The 17,357-nt window shown below is 41.7% G+C and overlaps 1 protein-coding gene across 4 annotated transcripts in view; it reads right to left on the bottom strand.

The window, feature by feature from the left end:
• Positions 1-17,357, bottom strand: part of LOC137237664 (uncharacterized) — a 31,950-nt gene that overhangs the window by 709 nt on the left and 13,884 nt on the right. For 2 of the 4 annotated variants that reach the window (XM_067761616.1, XM_067761617.1), the window contains exons 2-3: positions 4,055-4,534; positions 85-1,476 (exon numbers count right to left, since the gene is read on the bottom strand). In XM_067761616.1, coding sequence (XP_067617717.1) covers positions 85-1,476; positions 4,055-4,534 — 1,872 coding nt within the window. The remainder of the gene's footprint in view (positions 1-84; positions 1,477-4,054; positions 4,535-17,357) is intronic. The other 2 variants (XM_067761618.1, XM_067761619.1) reach the window with 2 other exon arrangements.

Genomic DNA, 17,357 nt, shown 5'->3' with positions numbered 1-17,357 from the left:
GAAAACCAGTGTTATTTTTTTAATAATCTAATATAAAGCATTTGCTGATTTTCTTGCAAGCGATACATACATGAGTAAACTTACCGTTTCTCCAGCCGCTTCATCGTCTGGCACGAATATTCGCAAAGGTGTATCGGCACCCAATTGTTGTTGTACTAAGCGTTGATGTTCGTGGAAAGCGGCAGCAGCCGTATCTAATGATTGTTGCTGATGATTAATATATTGATGCTGTTGTTGTTGCTGTTGCTGTTGTTGCTGCTGCTGCAACTGCTGTTGTTGGTGTTGCTGCTGCAATTGATGTTGTTTCTGTTGCAATTGCAGATGGCGCAGTTGCTGCTCTTGCAATTGCTGTTGCTCGGCAAGTTGTTGATGCAGTTGTTGTTGTTGTTGCAGTTCCTGTAGTTGCTGTAACTCCTGTTGTTGTTGTTGCTGTTGATCGTGTTGCTGTTGCAATGCCAAAAAATGTTGCTGTTGCTGCTGATGCTGTTGTTGCTGCTGTAGAGCATATTGTTGCTTTTCTTGCTCAGCTTCGATTTCTAAACGTTGCGCTTCCTCTTCAGCATACGCTTGCAGCAACTGTGTGTTGTCTTGGTCAGAGTTGTCATAATAATTGGATACAACAAATCCACTTGCTGGCGCTGCAGATGTGGCAGTTAGAGCAGCAGCTTGTGGTTGTAGGCTATTATAGTTTCCAGTTGCTTGTTGTTCACTCAATAACGGTGCAGCTATAAGCGCAGCAAATTGTGGCGCACCATCCAACACTGGATGAATATTATGATGTGGATCTTTCGCTGCTTGTAAGATTTGTCCATCACTAGCGATTTCTTGTGTCAGGTCGGCATTCGGATAACCATTTTGCACTAAATTAATACTGGGATGGAAAAGTTGTTGTTGATGTTGGGTATATAACTGATTTGACTGTGTCACCAGATATGTTGGATCGTAGAGTGGTGCTGAGGCCGCATGAATGGCTGCTACTTTGGCACTTACCAACGGTTGAAGTTGGGCTTGTTGTGTGAATTGTATTGGATATATTTCTGGGGTAGCCACTTCTTGACCACCGATGATCTGTACTAACGGCTGTGCGGGCACAAGATAATTAGTTTGTACATCAACTGGTAATGGCTTGCCATTGCTGGGTTGATTGAAGGATTCTGTGACTGGACGCAAATGTGCAGCTGGTAATGATGGATCTGGATCGGGAGCGAACAATTTCTGCGAGCCAGAATGCGGATCACGTATGGTGTTATCATTGGTGCATTCTTCCGTGACCTGATATTGATTGTCGGTATTATGATTGACTTGGGTTTGGTGGTAGGTGGATTTTTCAGATTGTGATTGTGATTTTGGTGGCAGGTACGTTTCATGGGAATGATTTTCAGGTAAGGAAAGATTTGGTGCGGGTATTGTATGAATGGGTGCGAAATGATCGTAGTCGAGTGCGTGCTCAGTGATGAAATTGCTATGTGTCTCCAACTGTAAGTGAAGTGATGTGATTTTGTTGTTGTTTTTTGTTTGATTTTTGTTCTTGTGTTAAGTGTATTTTGGTTTCCCATTCCAAATAGCACATCTCGAATATCAAGAAGAGCTCTCGAATATTTTTAATGTTGTTTGCTTCGGAAGGTTCAGGAGGGGGCGTTACGGCTATGGGCAGTTCTTTATCAGATTTGAAAACGGTACGCTTCAGCACTAGCACCTGTTGTACTAACCTGACTACCGCGGAAACGGGTCTGTGGCCTTTATCGCTTCTTAGATACGTCAGACATGCTTCAGCGCGATTATATTATAAGCCTCTTAATCCGTTGAGAAAGTATTCATGCCGTTCGTTCGACATTAGATATTTATTACAGCAAATAGTATGATAAACAGTAGAAAACAGGCAGTGCGATCACAAACCCAGAGCCCTGAAAAGGTTCCGAAATTGATAGAATCAGGCAGGTAACTCTATAAGACCAAGGGTGATGAATTCTCAAGCTAAACGAAGAAGAAGAAAAGTGGCTTTGTCACTGCTTTGCCGATTTGTAGAGAGTCAATTGAGTTATTTTTTTAAATGATCAAAACCAAGAAGAGTTAAACAAAGGGTGCCACAGAGTTGTGTCATATCCCCACTTTTGTTTAACTTCTACATATCAATGCTACCTTCCCCACCAGAAGGAGTTACTGTCATCTCCTACGCCAATAATGGCCCAGGCCCACAGATCGATGAGCTGTGCAACAGAATAAACGGTTACCTCCCTGATCTCTTCAGGTTTTTCGCCTCGCGAAACCTGACATTATCACCGACTACATCCTCCGCGACCTTATTTACAACATGGACGTCCCAAATGTCGACCATTTTGAACATCCACGTCGATGGTACTAAGCTACCGACTGTCCTACACCCCAAAATCTTGGGTGTGGCGTTTGAGCAGGATCTACATTTTGGTGAGCATGCAGCCGCAATTGTACCGAAAATCCAGAGCCGTAATAAAATCCTCAAATCTCTTGCTGCTAGTACTTGGGGAAAAGACAAAGAAATGCTCATTACCACATACAAAGGGGATTCAAGGGGTTGTGTAGCGCAATATATAGCTTCTCCAATCCAATTGTCAACCTCACCTTCGAGCGGCGAATCCCGTTTCACTAACAGACAAGGCTCTGGCGACCCCAAGCTCCTCAGGGAACTTGGGGGTAGGGAGGGAGGGATGGCTTGAAGGTTCAATGTGGCCATATAAATCGTTCCCGAGATGGTCGGGCCAGCACCTTAATGGTACTCTGTTACCGGAGCGTATCGGATCTGTATCCGACAAAGGACCATCACATCGATAACACTCCCCAAAGCCTTCGGGGAGTAACCTAATCGCTACAACAACAACAACAACAACCACATACAAAGCAACACAGCCGATTGCGTGCTACGCGTCCTATAAATGGTCGCCAAGCCTAAAAACTACTCACTGGAAGAAGCTACAGGCCTGCCAAAATACTGCTCTCAGAACCGCCACGGGCTGTCTTCTTATGTCCACAGAACACCATCTACATAATGAGGCGAGAATACTCGCCATCAGGGAGAGAAATGAGATGCTAACCAAACAGTTCCTGTTGAATACCCAGAAACCTGGGCATCCCAACAGACATCTGATTGATGAGCCAACACCGCCCAGGGACTTAAAGAGTCATCTCCGTAAGCATTATGAGGAAATACGGCACCTGAGAACTCAGCCGGATGAAGCCAAAAAACACAAGCAGGTTCTCATCGAACTCCACAAACTGGCGTCGGACCTTTATGCCGGGAATTGCCCGGTGAATTCTGTACTCGAAGAACAGTACCCAAATCTAGCGGAAGAGGAACGCATACTCCCCAGGGAAACACGAGTCACTCTAGCTCAACTTCGATCTGGATACTGTATCAACCCCGACATACAAAATGTATGCCCGCTTGCAATGTGTCCCCACATGACCACGAACCACCTCTTTAATTGTAATGTGGAACAAACGCCTCTAACACCCCTCTCATTATGGCCCACCCCTATTGAAACTGCAAGCTTCCTTGGACTCCCGTTAGAGGATATTGATGACAATTTGTGATGGGTCGCACCTAATGGGTGGAGCGAAGCACTGCTACAACAACAACAACAACGGATTAACCGCTGCAGACAATCCGACTCAGGTTTCTGAAAACACGTTTCTTCGATATTCTGTTGGAGGAACCGGAGGTTTCGCCACTTGTTAAGTCGGCAGGGCAAAGTAAGTGGTTGAAGAGAGATTAAGCAGGAAATACCTGATTGGTTGTGTGTGACCCAGTCATCATTTACTGAGGACATTCACATTGGTAACAAATGTCTTCGAGTGGAATTGTGTTAACTTTACATAGCCTAAACCAAACTAAGTATAACAGAATTGATACTGTATCAGTGTACGAAAGAAGGGGATTTCTCCAATTGATAGGAAAAAATACCTTAGGAATGATAGTCGCGCCTACCACAGTTAAAAAGATTTTATCCTCGAGGAAATTATTCGAATCGAAGACAAACAACATTAAAAACCTACCACCCTTTCCAAATTGATTACTCACCGGTAATTGCTGTGCTTCATTACCCAAGGGCGGATAGGCAATATTATTTGTGGGCACCTCAAAGCGGAATGGCACATCGTAGCTAGACGCCGGCTTAGTTTTTAGCTTCGAGTTAGTTAATTTAATTTTCAGCGGGTTTTGTTGCAATTGCTTATATCCCATTGGTGCAGCTTTCAAATAAATTGGGCCGGTTAACTTTAGAGGGCGCACGCCACGTAAATGATTCAAGCCATATCTCAGTTGTGAGTTACGTCCTCCTTTTAGTACCAGCGGCACCGGTTGATCGCTGCGTATTTGTACCACCAACGTACGTTGTTTGCCTCCCAAAAGTGCCGATTTCTGGCGTCCGAGCGCTATTTGCTTGGCACTCTTCCCCGCCCATTGCGGATAACTAAAGTGACGCCTCAGCAGTTGTGGCTCGCAATGGATGACCACAAGCAAAAGAGATGAGAGGCCGATAAAGAAAACTGGCGATTGCAACTGTAAGAAATAGAATGAAATACGTTAAAACAAATAATTTAAAAATAAAAAAGTACAACTTTTAAAGCAGGTTGTAAAATCCCAGAACGAAAAGCTTTTATTTGAGCCTTCGAGCCATTATGCTGTCTTTCCATTTCTGGAGTTGTTTTAGTCGGTTAACAGAAAAAAAGAAATACATAAGACTCATAAAGTTTCCTAAAAATTTTGAGCTGCCGTAAAACGAGACTTAAAAATCATTGTACCACCGTTTCCACATATACGCTTGCGTGAGCTGACTACTTCCGGGCATAACTCTCATCCCTCTAGCTGTATGAATGGTGCTGTCATGTCGTGTCACTCTTTGCTTCGCAAGGGGGACGAGATGAAACCGTTTGGGTTATTTCGCTCGTAGGAAAGAGCTTGCTGCTTTATGACTACAAAATTCCTTCCCCTTAGCTTTGGCTACGGCTGTAGACCGATATATGAACGCACGGGGTTACCGCAGTTCTTTTAGATCGCATTGTACAACTCTGGCCTAAAATCTGTCAAGTTTAATATAAGGCGCAGCTTTGAAGGCGGTGGTGTCCAGCAAGGCAGTCTGTACTAACCTAAGACTTCGCATTTCGCTTACTTGACGAGTGGTCATCAAGTACAGTCCAACGCATCTACGCGCAACGCCTACCGTGCAATAGCAGCCATTAGAAAGTAACACCCGATCTCTACAACTCCTGCTGCATCACCGACGCTTACTTCCCTCCGGGTTTGCTACTTGTACAGTAGAGATATACGCCGCCGATAAACGCCGCCGCCGCCGCCGATTTTGGTCGTTTTTCGCACGCCGCCACCGAATGTCAAAAATATCGGCGCGTCGGCGCGGCGTCCGGCGCGTTACTATATTTTCTACTCGTTTAACACTGTTTAGGCCATTTATTGTTCATGTCGAAAATTGGTCTGATATGGTCGAAAGTGGTATAAACGGATGCGCATCACTGCCAGTTATAAGATACTAATTGCGAAACTTAACTCTTTATAACTATTCAAAAGTTATTTAAAATAACAGGCGCTTTCGATGTCAGCTTAACACGGACTTTGCATCACCCAATTCAGCAAGTTATTAAAACAAAACACTACAAGGAAAGTTATGTAATAAATTTATATGCTCACTTTACATTTTTGAAAAAATTAATAATGAAGAATTAATTCAAATAAAATGACCCAAGGCGAACATGTTTTTAAATTGTCCTCAAGAATAAGCGAAATCAGTGATGCAAAATCCTTTAGTAGGTTCTAGGGGCATAAACACTCCTTTGAAATTATTCTTACCTCATACTTAAGTTGAGGATATATGTACTTATGAGAAGGGTTTGAAAAATCATTAATCTTGCATTCAAACATCTGTTGTTTATTTGCGAAACTATACAATAGCGTCTGAAATGTTAATTTTGATTTTCACACTTCATCCTTCAACACCCAAGTCTCCCGGTTTGACATTTCCTAAAGTTGGCGGCCCTATCCAAAACTAGTCCCTTGGAGTGAATCGCATTGATTATAGCCTATCAACCAAGTTTAAATATCACCAACACGTTACGGTTCCTTTTACAAATGTCAATACGTAGGCACATATATTTACCAGGTGAGGCTTTGTCCTTCGCAAGAACACTCAAAGTGGTGAAGCAAAAACTTTCCCAAGACAGTGGAACTAATGATCGTGTGTGATACTACCCTAACGTAGTGGACAGTCGAACTTGTCTGAAAACTGAAGCTACGCGGTCATCCATAATGAGCTCCTATATCGTAAGGCCGGAAAACAGTAGTTAACAACTTTCAACTTAAAATCCGTCGACTTTCATTCTAAATTTGATTTAACGAAGACTATTGAAGTCAATGTTGTGAACACAAACGTCTGCAATCTTTGGTCTACATTTTAAAAATTTTATCCAGGGTCCTTGTAATACGATTTTCACCCATTCCGCAATGACATACACTTAGACGAGGGCGGCATCCTTGGCCGAATAGTCACTCCCTAACATTTGAAGGTCCTTCTGTTGTGTAGATCGGAAGCATAGCTCGACAAAAGCATCCGTTGGAAAGTCTGCGGAGCTACGCCTAGAGCTTCTAGGAAAGTGACGTACGAAGGTATGAGTTCGAAGCCGCAGTGCTATAGCTTCTGTGCTGGCATATGGTGTGAGGCTCAGGAGGCGTGGTAGCGACTGTTGGTAGGGATCCCTACTGTTCGCACATCGGGAATTATAGCTCTTAAAAACAGCCGAAAAAACTGGAGGCACCCTGTGCCACGAGAGTCATGAGTATTAATAGACCATTAGTAGCAACCCTAAGTCGCCTTTATGCGTGACCGCCAAGGAGCGACATATGATTTAAAGAAATTGTATTCGCGACGATTATTAGGAGTTAACACTAGGTGAAACTATTACGCTTTGCACGAGATATACAGGCAAAAGTGTGACTATTTTATGTATCTCTATTTCTTTTCAGCAGACGCAGCAGTACCAATTCCATAGACCGGGGTTAGGTTCAAAGCCTCTCTAGAGCAAGCGAACGAGGGACAATCCCTTCGCAAGGAGCTACTCCTGAAAATTTTTGAACGGTCTTTTGATGCAAAAACCCCGGATCTTTCCGAAATGGCCAACACGTTGATGTCCTTAAATACATATAAACAAAACCCTTCCTAAATATTATTTATATAAATAGAAAAATCAAGATTTTAAAGTAAGAACACCGGCGTACGCCGGCGCGCCGCCTACGCCGCCGCCGCCGGTATATAATAGAGCTTACGCCGCCGCCGCCGATAAAGTGATCGGCGTAAACCTCTATTGTACAGCACCTCTTCACTGCAGCTGTTGGTCGCGCAACTGTTACCGTCTCGAAATTCCCTACTCCGTGATCGTTTGCCCTACTCTTGTCGGCCGCTGATCATCCCACGAATAATCTCGCTAACATTTCGTCCTCAACTGTTCAAAAAGTAATAGAAACACATTCGAGTAAAAGTATAAAATAACTAAGTACCTACGTACATACATACATCATACATACATGGATAAACACATGTGCATATGCATACATGAGCAGAAAATAGTTATAGTAAAAAAGTAGTCAAATATCAATAACAAAGGTGAAACTTTGTTTGCAGTTGAACGACGCATGGCACATTTTAAATAGCATTGGCGCGTCCATACACACATGCATTCACACAATTCACACATTCATACTTAAACAAAAAACATCTTCTTTGATCGCATACATTCCTTTGCAGTGATCATTTTTTTCATTATATTTGTTTTTAATCTGGTATTTAGCGTATTTCACGCATATAAACATATATTTTAAAGCATAAAGTTTTACGCACCAGTTAAATTTACTATCTAATTATGTTTATAGCAGCTATATAGATAGCTACTTATTAACCTGCTTATTGATTCATTCCGATTACTTGCAATGAAATTTTGTAAAAGTTCGTGCTTAAGTCTTTTGTATGAAATTGAATAGGCTGTTGTAAAGGAGCGCACTTGTAGCGAAATGAGTAGATTTACTGATGATATCGATTTTAGAAACAACTTGTTGATATACTACATATAAATATTAAGAAAATATATGTAAAATACAACTGTGTAATGTGTATAAACATCTTTGTTCGTGGTATTGGAGAGTTCAGCTAGTTACGGGAATCTTTTCCAAGCCGAGGTCTATGCTATAGACAGAGCGACAAAGCTGCTCCAAGATAGTTCGATCTCCAACACCGACGTAACAATTTTTGTTGACAACCAAGCCGCCTTAAGGGTATTAGAGTCCAACATGATAAAATCGGACATCGTGCGGAGGTGTAGAGCCTCTCTGGCTTCTATAAGTCATCCCAACGTCTCCCCTTGCTGGGTCCCTGGGCACAGCGGCATTAAAGGGAATGAACTCGCGGATGAGATGGCTAGGAAAGGTTCCGTTTTAGACGTAAGTGAGGTGGACAGATCCTTCCGACCGCCGCTGAGTTATCTCCTAGGAAGAATCGACGAATATGAGAACAGGACAACGGACTTGCTATGGACCAATATGGTTGAGTGCAAAGTCTCAAGGTCCTTATGGTCATGCTTGGATAGGAAAGGCACCAGTTTCTTCTTAAACTGAACAAATCTGCGGTGACGGTACTTACCGGTGTCATCACAGGTCATTATGCTATCGCACCAATGCTCCGACGGTGGCGAATACCAACAAGCTCCCTCTGCAGAAGCTGTCAGGATGAGGAGGAAAAGGAGTCGATCTACCACTTTCTCTGCCGATGTCCGGCGCTTCAAAGAAGAAGGCTCAGATTTCTGGGCTCACGCTTCTTCGACAGCCTGGCAGAGGTTGTGAAGGTGGACGTCTCGCTTCTTCTTGGAAAAGCAATTTGTTCGTTGAGGACCACTAGGAGGTAATGGGGCTACACGAATTTGCCGCCACCCTGTACTTACTTAGGGCACTCACAATGGACAAAAATGTCTCCAAGTGGAAGTGTGGGTAACACTCACGCACGCCCTCTTAACCTAACCTAACCTAACCTACGGGTATATTTTTGCATTACTCGTTACATGTAACTACATAGGAGTTGATATTAGTGAAAATAGACATCACGGTAAAATTTAAGGGGGGCATAATCCAAATCAGCATAGCAAATTAAATATTAAGTAAGCAAGGAAAAAAAATACTAGCCCTTATTTGTTTATTCCATTGTAAACCTGCTGGTCACATAGTAGTGAAGAGTCCCGTAAAGTGCTTCTCGATGCATATCACGCAGACAACACTTACACTTCGATTATGGAGCGGGTAGTGATGGGCTTGGTGACTGATACCCGACTCTAAATTGAAATCGCCGTGCATAGGTGATATTATCCCGGCTATGCTAAAAATTTCGAGTAGAGCGATCGTGGAATGGCTTAAAACTAAATTCGACGGGTGCATAAGACTGCATCATGTACCCAACTCTTGCAGAACTGCTTGTGTCGTTTTCCTATCAAAGGCAGGGAAGGTCAGTCCTATCGCAAGAACTATAGACCAATTAACTTAACTTCGTTTCTGCTCAAATCATTTGAAAGGCTGATAGATGTGCATATAAAGTCCAACATGGATGAAACAGGGCTCAAAAGCACAACACCAAAGGAAAGTTGGTAGACATGGAACTGTATAGGGTGGTTATAAATATAAAGAAAGCTTTGGAATATAAGGAGAACTTCTTGGTTGTATTCTTAGACATAGCTGAAGCTTTCAACAATATCTCTAAACAGAAAATCATGGAGGGTTTTAAGTGCATTAAAGTACACAAGCCCTAACCAAATGGATCGGCTGCATGCTTAATTGCAGGAAGATAACTTCGCAGCAGGGGCTGTATGAGACCATAAAATCAGTGGACAGGAGCACGCCATGGGGTTAACAACCAAATGCGCAGTCGGTTCGAAGATCAGCCCGTTATCATAAGTGGAAAGTTCGCTCCAATTAGCTCTTTTATGGATGGGGCGCTTCGGAATATACATACTTCGGCATCTAGTGTCCTGTTGAGAGGAGCTTGAAGGGGTGCCTCTGCAGTAGAATACTTCTAGAAAATATCTAGGTATCATTCTGGACAGTTAGTTATCGTGGAAGCACAACATAGAGGAGAGAGTTCAGCAGGCCGCGACGCACTTTATGCATGTAAAAGAGTGTTGGGGTGTACGTGGCGTCTATCGCCCTTCTCTCTCATTGGGTATTTATAAATATGGGAATAGATGAAAATGAAAAAGTGGATAAGCTAGCTAAAAAGGGAGCATCCCTCGAAGCTTGTACCGAAGACGTTCCAATAATATTGAGCGAAATTAATAGAGCTGCACATGATACACCAAGCAGGAAAGGCGTGGACACAACAATGGGGCTGCAAAGTGCCGAAGAACATATGCAGGTTTTACACGCATAAACCAAGAAAGTTACTCTTATTATAAAAAAAGAGAAATCTGCAAGCCCATGAGGGGTATTCTGACTGTGCACAGCCTTTTGGCGTCACGTGATTTCAAATTAGGTCTAGTTAGTGATAGCAGATGTAGGAAGTACGGGATGGAGGAGGAAACTATCGAGAACGTTTTGTGTTCGTGCCCTGAACTCGCCAGGCCAAGACTCCCACAACTTGAAGTGGTACCGGGTTCAAATCGAGCTCAAGTGGTACCATTTCATCACCGTCATCAGATCCAGAAGCCGCAAGTGGCATAGGTCCTTTAAAGTTTCTAGTATTTGCAAAGAGTTTATAACATAGGTTCTGGTTTGTGATAGGGTTTTTCAGTTTGGTCCTTGAGAAAAGTTCTGCTGACACTGTTGAAGCAGATTAATTCAATTTGTATTTCTTTGATCCACTGCTATACCACTGTGCCAGTGTTTTAGGCATACATATCTACATACATAAAGCACATCATGCGACGGCCGCCTGGGGCTTACCTTACTTATGTATATGCATATTTACATACATATTTACAATAATAATTACTCATTGATTTGTAAGTTAGGCTTTTGTCCATGGATATACAAATGTACACATAAGAACATTTCTCAACCTGAAAATAACTGCATTCTTATGTAAATTGTTATTACTATTTTTTCACTCAACATCATTCGATGTCAATTAACTGGACTTTTCCAATATATTTTAGGCTTATAAATTTCTTTCGCAATATGTAACAGTCAGTCGTAATAAATTTGTGAAACAAACCATTTGGGGTTTTATTATACCAGGCTCATTAAATTGAGTTCATACATTTGGCGACCGTGACAGGACATATACCCGGCAAAAGGTTAAGTCCTGAGTTCGTTTATTTGGTTGAATTAAATTTCGTATTATTTTGAACAAGTGTTCAAAGTACAATTATAGCGCTTTTAAAATACCATTCGAGGTAATTAAATCGAAAGCGTCACCGCTGATTCTATTATCGTTGGAACAGCATTAATCACTACACAGTATCGTTTGGATTTGTCAACCATTTCATAACTAGCTACATCTGTGTACTAGTAAAATGAGCAAGGGAAAATTGGACAAGCCAGAAGAGCAGTTACCGGCACTGCTTCAACAGCGCGCCACTATGGAAAGAAATTTGAAGAGCATTGCCGCCAAAATCAATCAGGAGAAGCAGGGTGATCTTGCAGTCGTTGAATGCCAAGCAGATATTTTGGAGGCATATTTTCAACAAATTTGCAAGCTACAATCGCAGATAGAGAAATATGATCCAGAAGACGAGACTCGCTCGGAAATTGAAGATTTGTTCATCGCTGCAAAGGCAACTGTAATAAAACGTATAGGTAAGAGTACGAAAGAGAAAGTTGTTGACTCCACTGTAGCCAATGTTTCAAATTGCTCTAATATATTGCACCAAAATCGTTTACCCCCATTAAAATTACCGAAGTTTGATGGAAAATACGGTGAATATAAACGATTCATTACTTCATTTAACAACCTGGTTCATGATGATAAATCTATACCAACAATTGACAAGTTTAACTACTTATTGAGTTCTTTGTCAGGCAACGCATTGAATGTCGTCGCACCTTTCCAAGTATCGGAGAATAACTATGAAACTGTGCTCAAAGCCCTTGCGGAGCGATACGACAAAAAGGTATTAATATTTTTAGAGCACATATCTAGTTTGTTCAATATTCCAACCATTCCTAAGTCGGATCCATCAGGTCTTCGCACATTGTTAGACACAGTTTCTGCTCTCCGAGGTTCATTGTTATCTTTGGGCTCCGAAGAAAATGTGATGAATGCTATTATCATTCACCTGGTTCTATCGAAGGTAGACCTTCAGTCAAAATTGAGTTATGACAGGAAGCAAGACTACGAAAAGTTACCTTCCTGGGAGTTCTGTTACGACACATTAAGTCGACATTGCCAATTTCTTGAAAGTAACATGAAACCGCAACAAGAAAAGAGCAAAGGTGCAAATAATAAGCAATCGTCAAACTCTTTCGTCACTACACAGAGCAAATCAGCGTCATTTTGTTGCAAATGTCAGTCAGCAGATCATTATTTAGCCATTTGTCCACAGTTCTTGTCGCTATCTGTAAGTGATAGGTATAAATTTGCCAAGCAACTAAATCTTTGCCTCAACTGCCTTCGTAAAGGCCACATGATTTCAAAATGCCCTTCAAAATCAAAATGCCGTGTATGCCAAAATTCTCATCATACCATTTTGCATCGTGTTACTTCAGGGGATAACAATAGACAGCGAAATGCTGACACAAACTCTATGCAACCACCACTTTTGTCGTTAGTTTCACAGAGCTCGCGACGTGCCCTTATTCCTACAGCTCTAGTGTTAATCAAGGATAAGTATGGGGGCATTCAAACAGCACGAGCTCTTCTTGATTCGTGCTCCGAAATTAATTTCATAACTGAGGAGCTGGCTAAAAGACTTCAACTTGGGTTCCAGCGAAATAATCATGAAATTTGTGGCATTGCGGATGTTCGTACCAATTTGAGGTTTTCAGTGAAAGCCGTGATAACATCTAGATTCTCTAGTTATGAATTCACTTCAGACCTTGCCGTCACAAAAAGAATTTCGCTTCATCAACCAGATCATTGCTTGGACACAACCAACTGGAACTTACCAAAAGGGATTAAACTGGCTGATCCGCTCTTTTTTAGACCACAAAAAAATCGATTTGTTGTTAGGCGCGCAAATATTCTTTGACATTATCTCTGAAAACACCTTAAGTCTCGGTGAAAATTCCCCGCGTCTGATCAATACCACATTGGGCTGGATTGTTGGTGGAAAGCTCGATAACAACGTTAAATCAAGTCCATACACATGCAATGTCATGAGGAGTTGTGGTCTCGATACAATTTTGAAGAAATTCTGGGAGCTCGAAGATTTCGCATGTGACCAGGTTACACCTCACAAATATACACCCGAGGAACAAGAATGTGAAAATCATTTCAAAGAGTACGTAAAGGTACTAGAAAATGGTCGCATTCAAGTTTCATTGCCATTTAACCAGTCTCCAAATTTACTTGGAGAATCTATCGAGTTTGCTAAGCGCCGTTTTCTCCAACTCGAACGTCGTCTCGAACGCGATGCTACATTAAAAAAAAATGTACACATCTTTTATGCAAGAATACTTGGATCTTGGACACATGAGCCCAATCCACAATTTGGATGTGACTTTATCACATTACGTAATCCCACACCACTGTGTAGTTCGGCCAGAGAGTTCAACAACGAAGTTACGTGTGGTTTTCGATGCGTCCGCTAAAACTACAGCTCGTTGCTCCCTCAACGATTTAGTTATGGTTGGGCCCACAATTCAGCAAAATCTTATATTAACATTATTAGCATTTCGATTGCATCGTTACGGCCTTACCGCAGATATTTGTAAAATGTATCGTCAGTTTTTAATACAACCAAAAGATCGTAATTATCAATTAATTTACTGGAGAACATCTGTAAATGAGCCTCTAAGTCTTTTTCAGCTGAACACAGTGACATATGGCATGGCATGTGCACCATTTTTGGCCATCAGGTGCCTATATTTCATTGCTGATCTTTACAAAGAACAATTTCCTCTTGGATCCGCAACTATTCAGGAAGATATGTATGTAGACGATCTTTTGACGGGCGCAGATAACATTAGGGATCTACAGATAAAGGCCATAGAAACAACCAAGTTGTTAGCAAAATCAGGTTTGCAGTTGGCCAAATGGAAATCTAATCATCGTGAGTGGCAACCCGACTGTGAAGAGTTCCAAATAAGACTCGAAGAGCTGGACGTGACTAAGGCTCTGGGCATGTCATGGAAACCACAGGATGATGTTTTCTGTTTTAAATATAACTTGCCAGTCATAGAGTATCCAACGAAACGGTCTGTAATTTCTACAGTTGCCCGTTTGTACGACATATTAGGCTTGGTAAGTCCAGTGACAGTTCGCTGTAAAATCTTCGTTCAAGAGCTTTGGATACGTCGCATTGGCTGGGACGAGCCACTACCCAATGAGCTTATCACTCAATGGAAGCTAATCGAGGAAGACTTGCAACATTTGAACCACATTGAAGTACCCAGGTATGTACAATCCGCTTTGACTTATAAATGTGATGTACATGGGTTTGCAGATGCATCTCAGCGTGCGTATGGCTGTTGTATTTATCTTCGCACAAATATAAACGGCCAACTTACCACAACGTTGTTGATATCAAAATCAAAGGTGGCTCCACTAAAGGCAGTCTCACTTCCCCGCTTAGAGTTGTGCGCAGCTGTTTTACTGTGTTCAACATGGAAAAAAATCAAATTTAAACTATCTCAATATATTAAAGGTATCCACTTTTGGACCGATTCAACCATAGTTTTACAATGGATCAAGATGCATTCATCCACTCTTAACTGCTTCGTTGCCAATCGAGTTGCGGAGCTGCAGGACAATTCAGTAGGCATCAATTGGAAATATGTACCAACCAAACAAAATCCAGCAGACATTGTATCACGTGGTTGTATGGCACGTGACCTATTGAATACAATATGGTTTAAGGGACCGACATTTCTCTCTTGCGACTCGGAATCATGGCCCAAAGAGCCAACAAAAATATCTCTCAGTAACCTCGAATTAGAACAGAGGAAACATGTTACTCTCAACTGCAGCATAGGTTTCAGTAATGATAACATCATTGAAGGTGTCATTGCAAGATATTCATCGTACCGGCGCATATTGAGGGCGATGACATTCATACTGAGGCCGTTCAACAAAATTCCACCTAGCAAAAATTCATCACAAAATTATGCATTCATATCACCATATGAACTACAGCAGACGTTTTTATACATAGTTTCATCTATTCAGCACTCACACTATGCCCATGAAATAAAGTTGCTCAAGGAAGGCAAGACACTAAAGCTTGAACTACAGAAGCTGTCCCCGTTTTTGGTCGAGACACCGTTGCAAGTTTCAACTAAGTTAGTTCTACGGGTGGGAGGCAGACTCAATCAAGCACCAATCGAATACAATGCAAAGTTTCCTGCCTTATTGCCAAAACAACATAAATTTACGCGCAAATTTGTAGAGTACTTGCATGTAATGAACAAGCATGCAGGGCCCAAGGTGTTAATGGGAATTATGCGTTCTCAAATTTGGGTAATAAATGCACGCGAATTGGTCCGAAAAGTAGTCAACTCTTGCATGCATTGCTACCACTACAAGCCGAAGTTGGTGCAACAAATAATGGGCTCTCTTCCAGCTGATCGCTTACTTGCCCAACGTCCATTTCTGGTCGTAGGTGTAGACCTATGCGGTCCATTTTTTACATCGTATCGCATTCGCGGAAAAGCACCTTACAAAACATACGTGGCCATATTTATCTGTTTTTCGTCGAAAGCAGTTCATGCAGAATTGATTTCTGATTTATCTACGAATAACTTTGTTCTTTCTTTAAAGCGTTTCATTGGCAGACGTGGTATACCGCAGCGTATATACTGTGACAACGCTACAAATTTTGTGGGCGCACAATCACAACTTGATGAATTCAAGCGTCAGTTCTACAACCAGCAATCATTATCTGACTTGGAACAGTTTAGCAGCGAGCACGGTTTTGAATTTCGATTTATTCCTCCGCGAGCTCCGCACTTTGGTGGTTTGTGGGAAGCTGCTGTCAAATCAATGAAGACTTTGCTGATAAAAAACATTTCGCAGTCCAATTTAACATTTGAAGAGCTTCAAACCGTTGTGATTGAGGTGGAGGCCATATTGAACTCGCGGCCTCTAACTCCATTGACTGACGACCCAAACGATGGAGAGGCGCTGACACCAGCACATTTGCTCATTGGTACTTCATTACACACAATACCGGAGCCACAACTCAATGACGTTAAAGAATCGCGTCTAACTAGTTGGCAGCGAATCACTTATCTAAAGCAACGATTGTGGGACTTGTGGCGTCGCGATTATCTTCATACATTACAAGCGCGCTCCAAATGGCTGGAGACGCGGGAAAACATCGTTCCTGGTCAGCTAGTATTTATTCATGATGACAATTTGCCACCACAACAATGGGCTCTTGGTCGTATTACAAATACATTCCCAGGGACAGATGGACGTGTACGTGTGGTCGATATTTTAACCAAGCGAGGTACCTTAAGACGTCCAGTGCATAAGATAGCCCCATTACCAGTTGAGTAAAATATTGAATGGAACCTTTCAACGGGTGGAGTATGTTGAAGCAGATTAATTCAATTTGTATTTCTTTGATCCACTGCTATACCACTGTGCCAGTGTTTTAGGCATACATATCTACATACATAAAGCACATCATGCGACGGCCGCCTGGGGCTTACCTTACTTATGTATATGCATATTTACATACATATTTACAATAATAATTACTCATTGATTTGTAAGTTAGGCTTTTGTCCATGGATATACAAATGTACACATAAGAACATTTCTCAACCTGAAAATAACTGCATTCTTATGTAAATTGTTATTACTATTTTTTCACTCAACATCATTCGATGTCAATTAACTGGACTTTTCCAATATATTTTAGGCTTATAAATTTCTTTCGCAATATGTAACAGTCAGTCGTAATAAATTTGTGAAACAAACCATTTGGGGTTTTATTATACCAGGCTCATTAAATTGAGTTCATACAGACACTATGAGCTCATTCAATCTATGTGAGGTCCTCACGGACCGGCTAGTTCAACCTAACCTAACCTGCAAATTTTGAAAGGTAAAAGGATCTGCGTAACTTATTATCTTTAAAATAAAAAAATACAAAAATTTTAAACATTCTATACAGATAAATGGTTCAAAACGCAGCGGAATATGCAAACATTTTAGGTTGGACTGGCCGGTCCGTGGGCA

The sequence above is a fragment of the Eurosta solidaginis genome, chromosome 1, assembly GCF_040869045.1.
Source record: "Eurosta solidaginis isolate ZX-2024a chromosome 1, ASM4086904v1, whole genome shotgun sequence".
Lineage (NCBI taxonomy): Eukaryota > Metazoa > Arthropoda > Insecta > Diptera > Tephritidae > Eurosta > Eurosta solidaginis.
The sequence above is the reverse complement of the archived record's forward strand: the minus strand, read 5'-3'. Positions and strand labels throughout refer to the sequence as shown.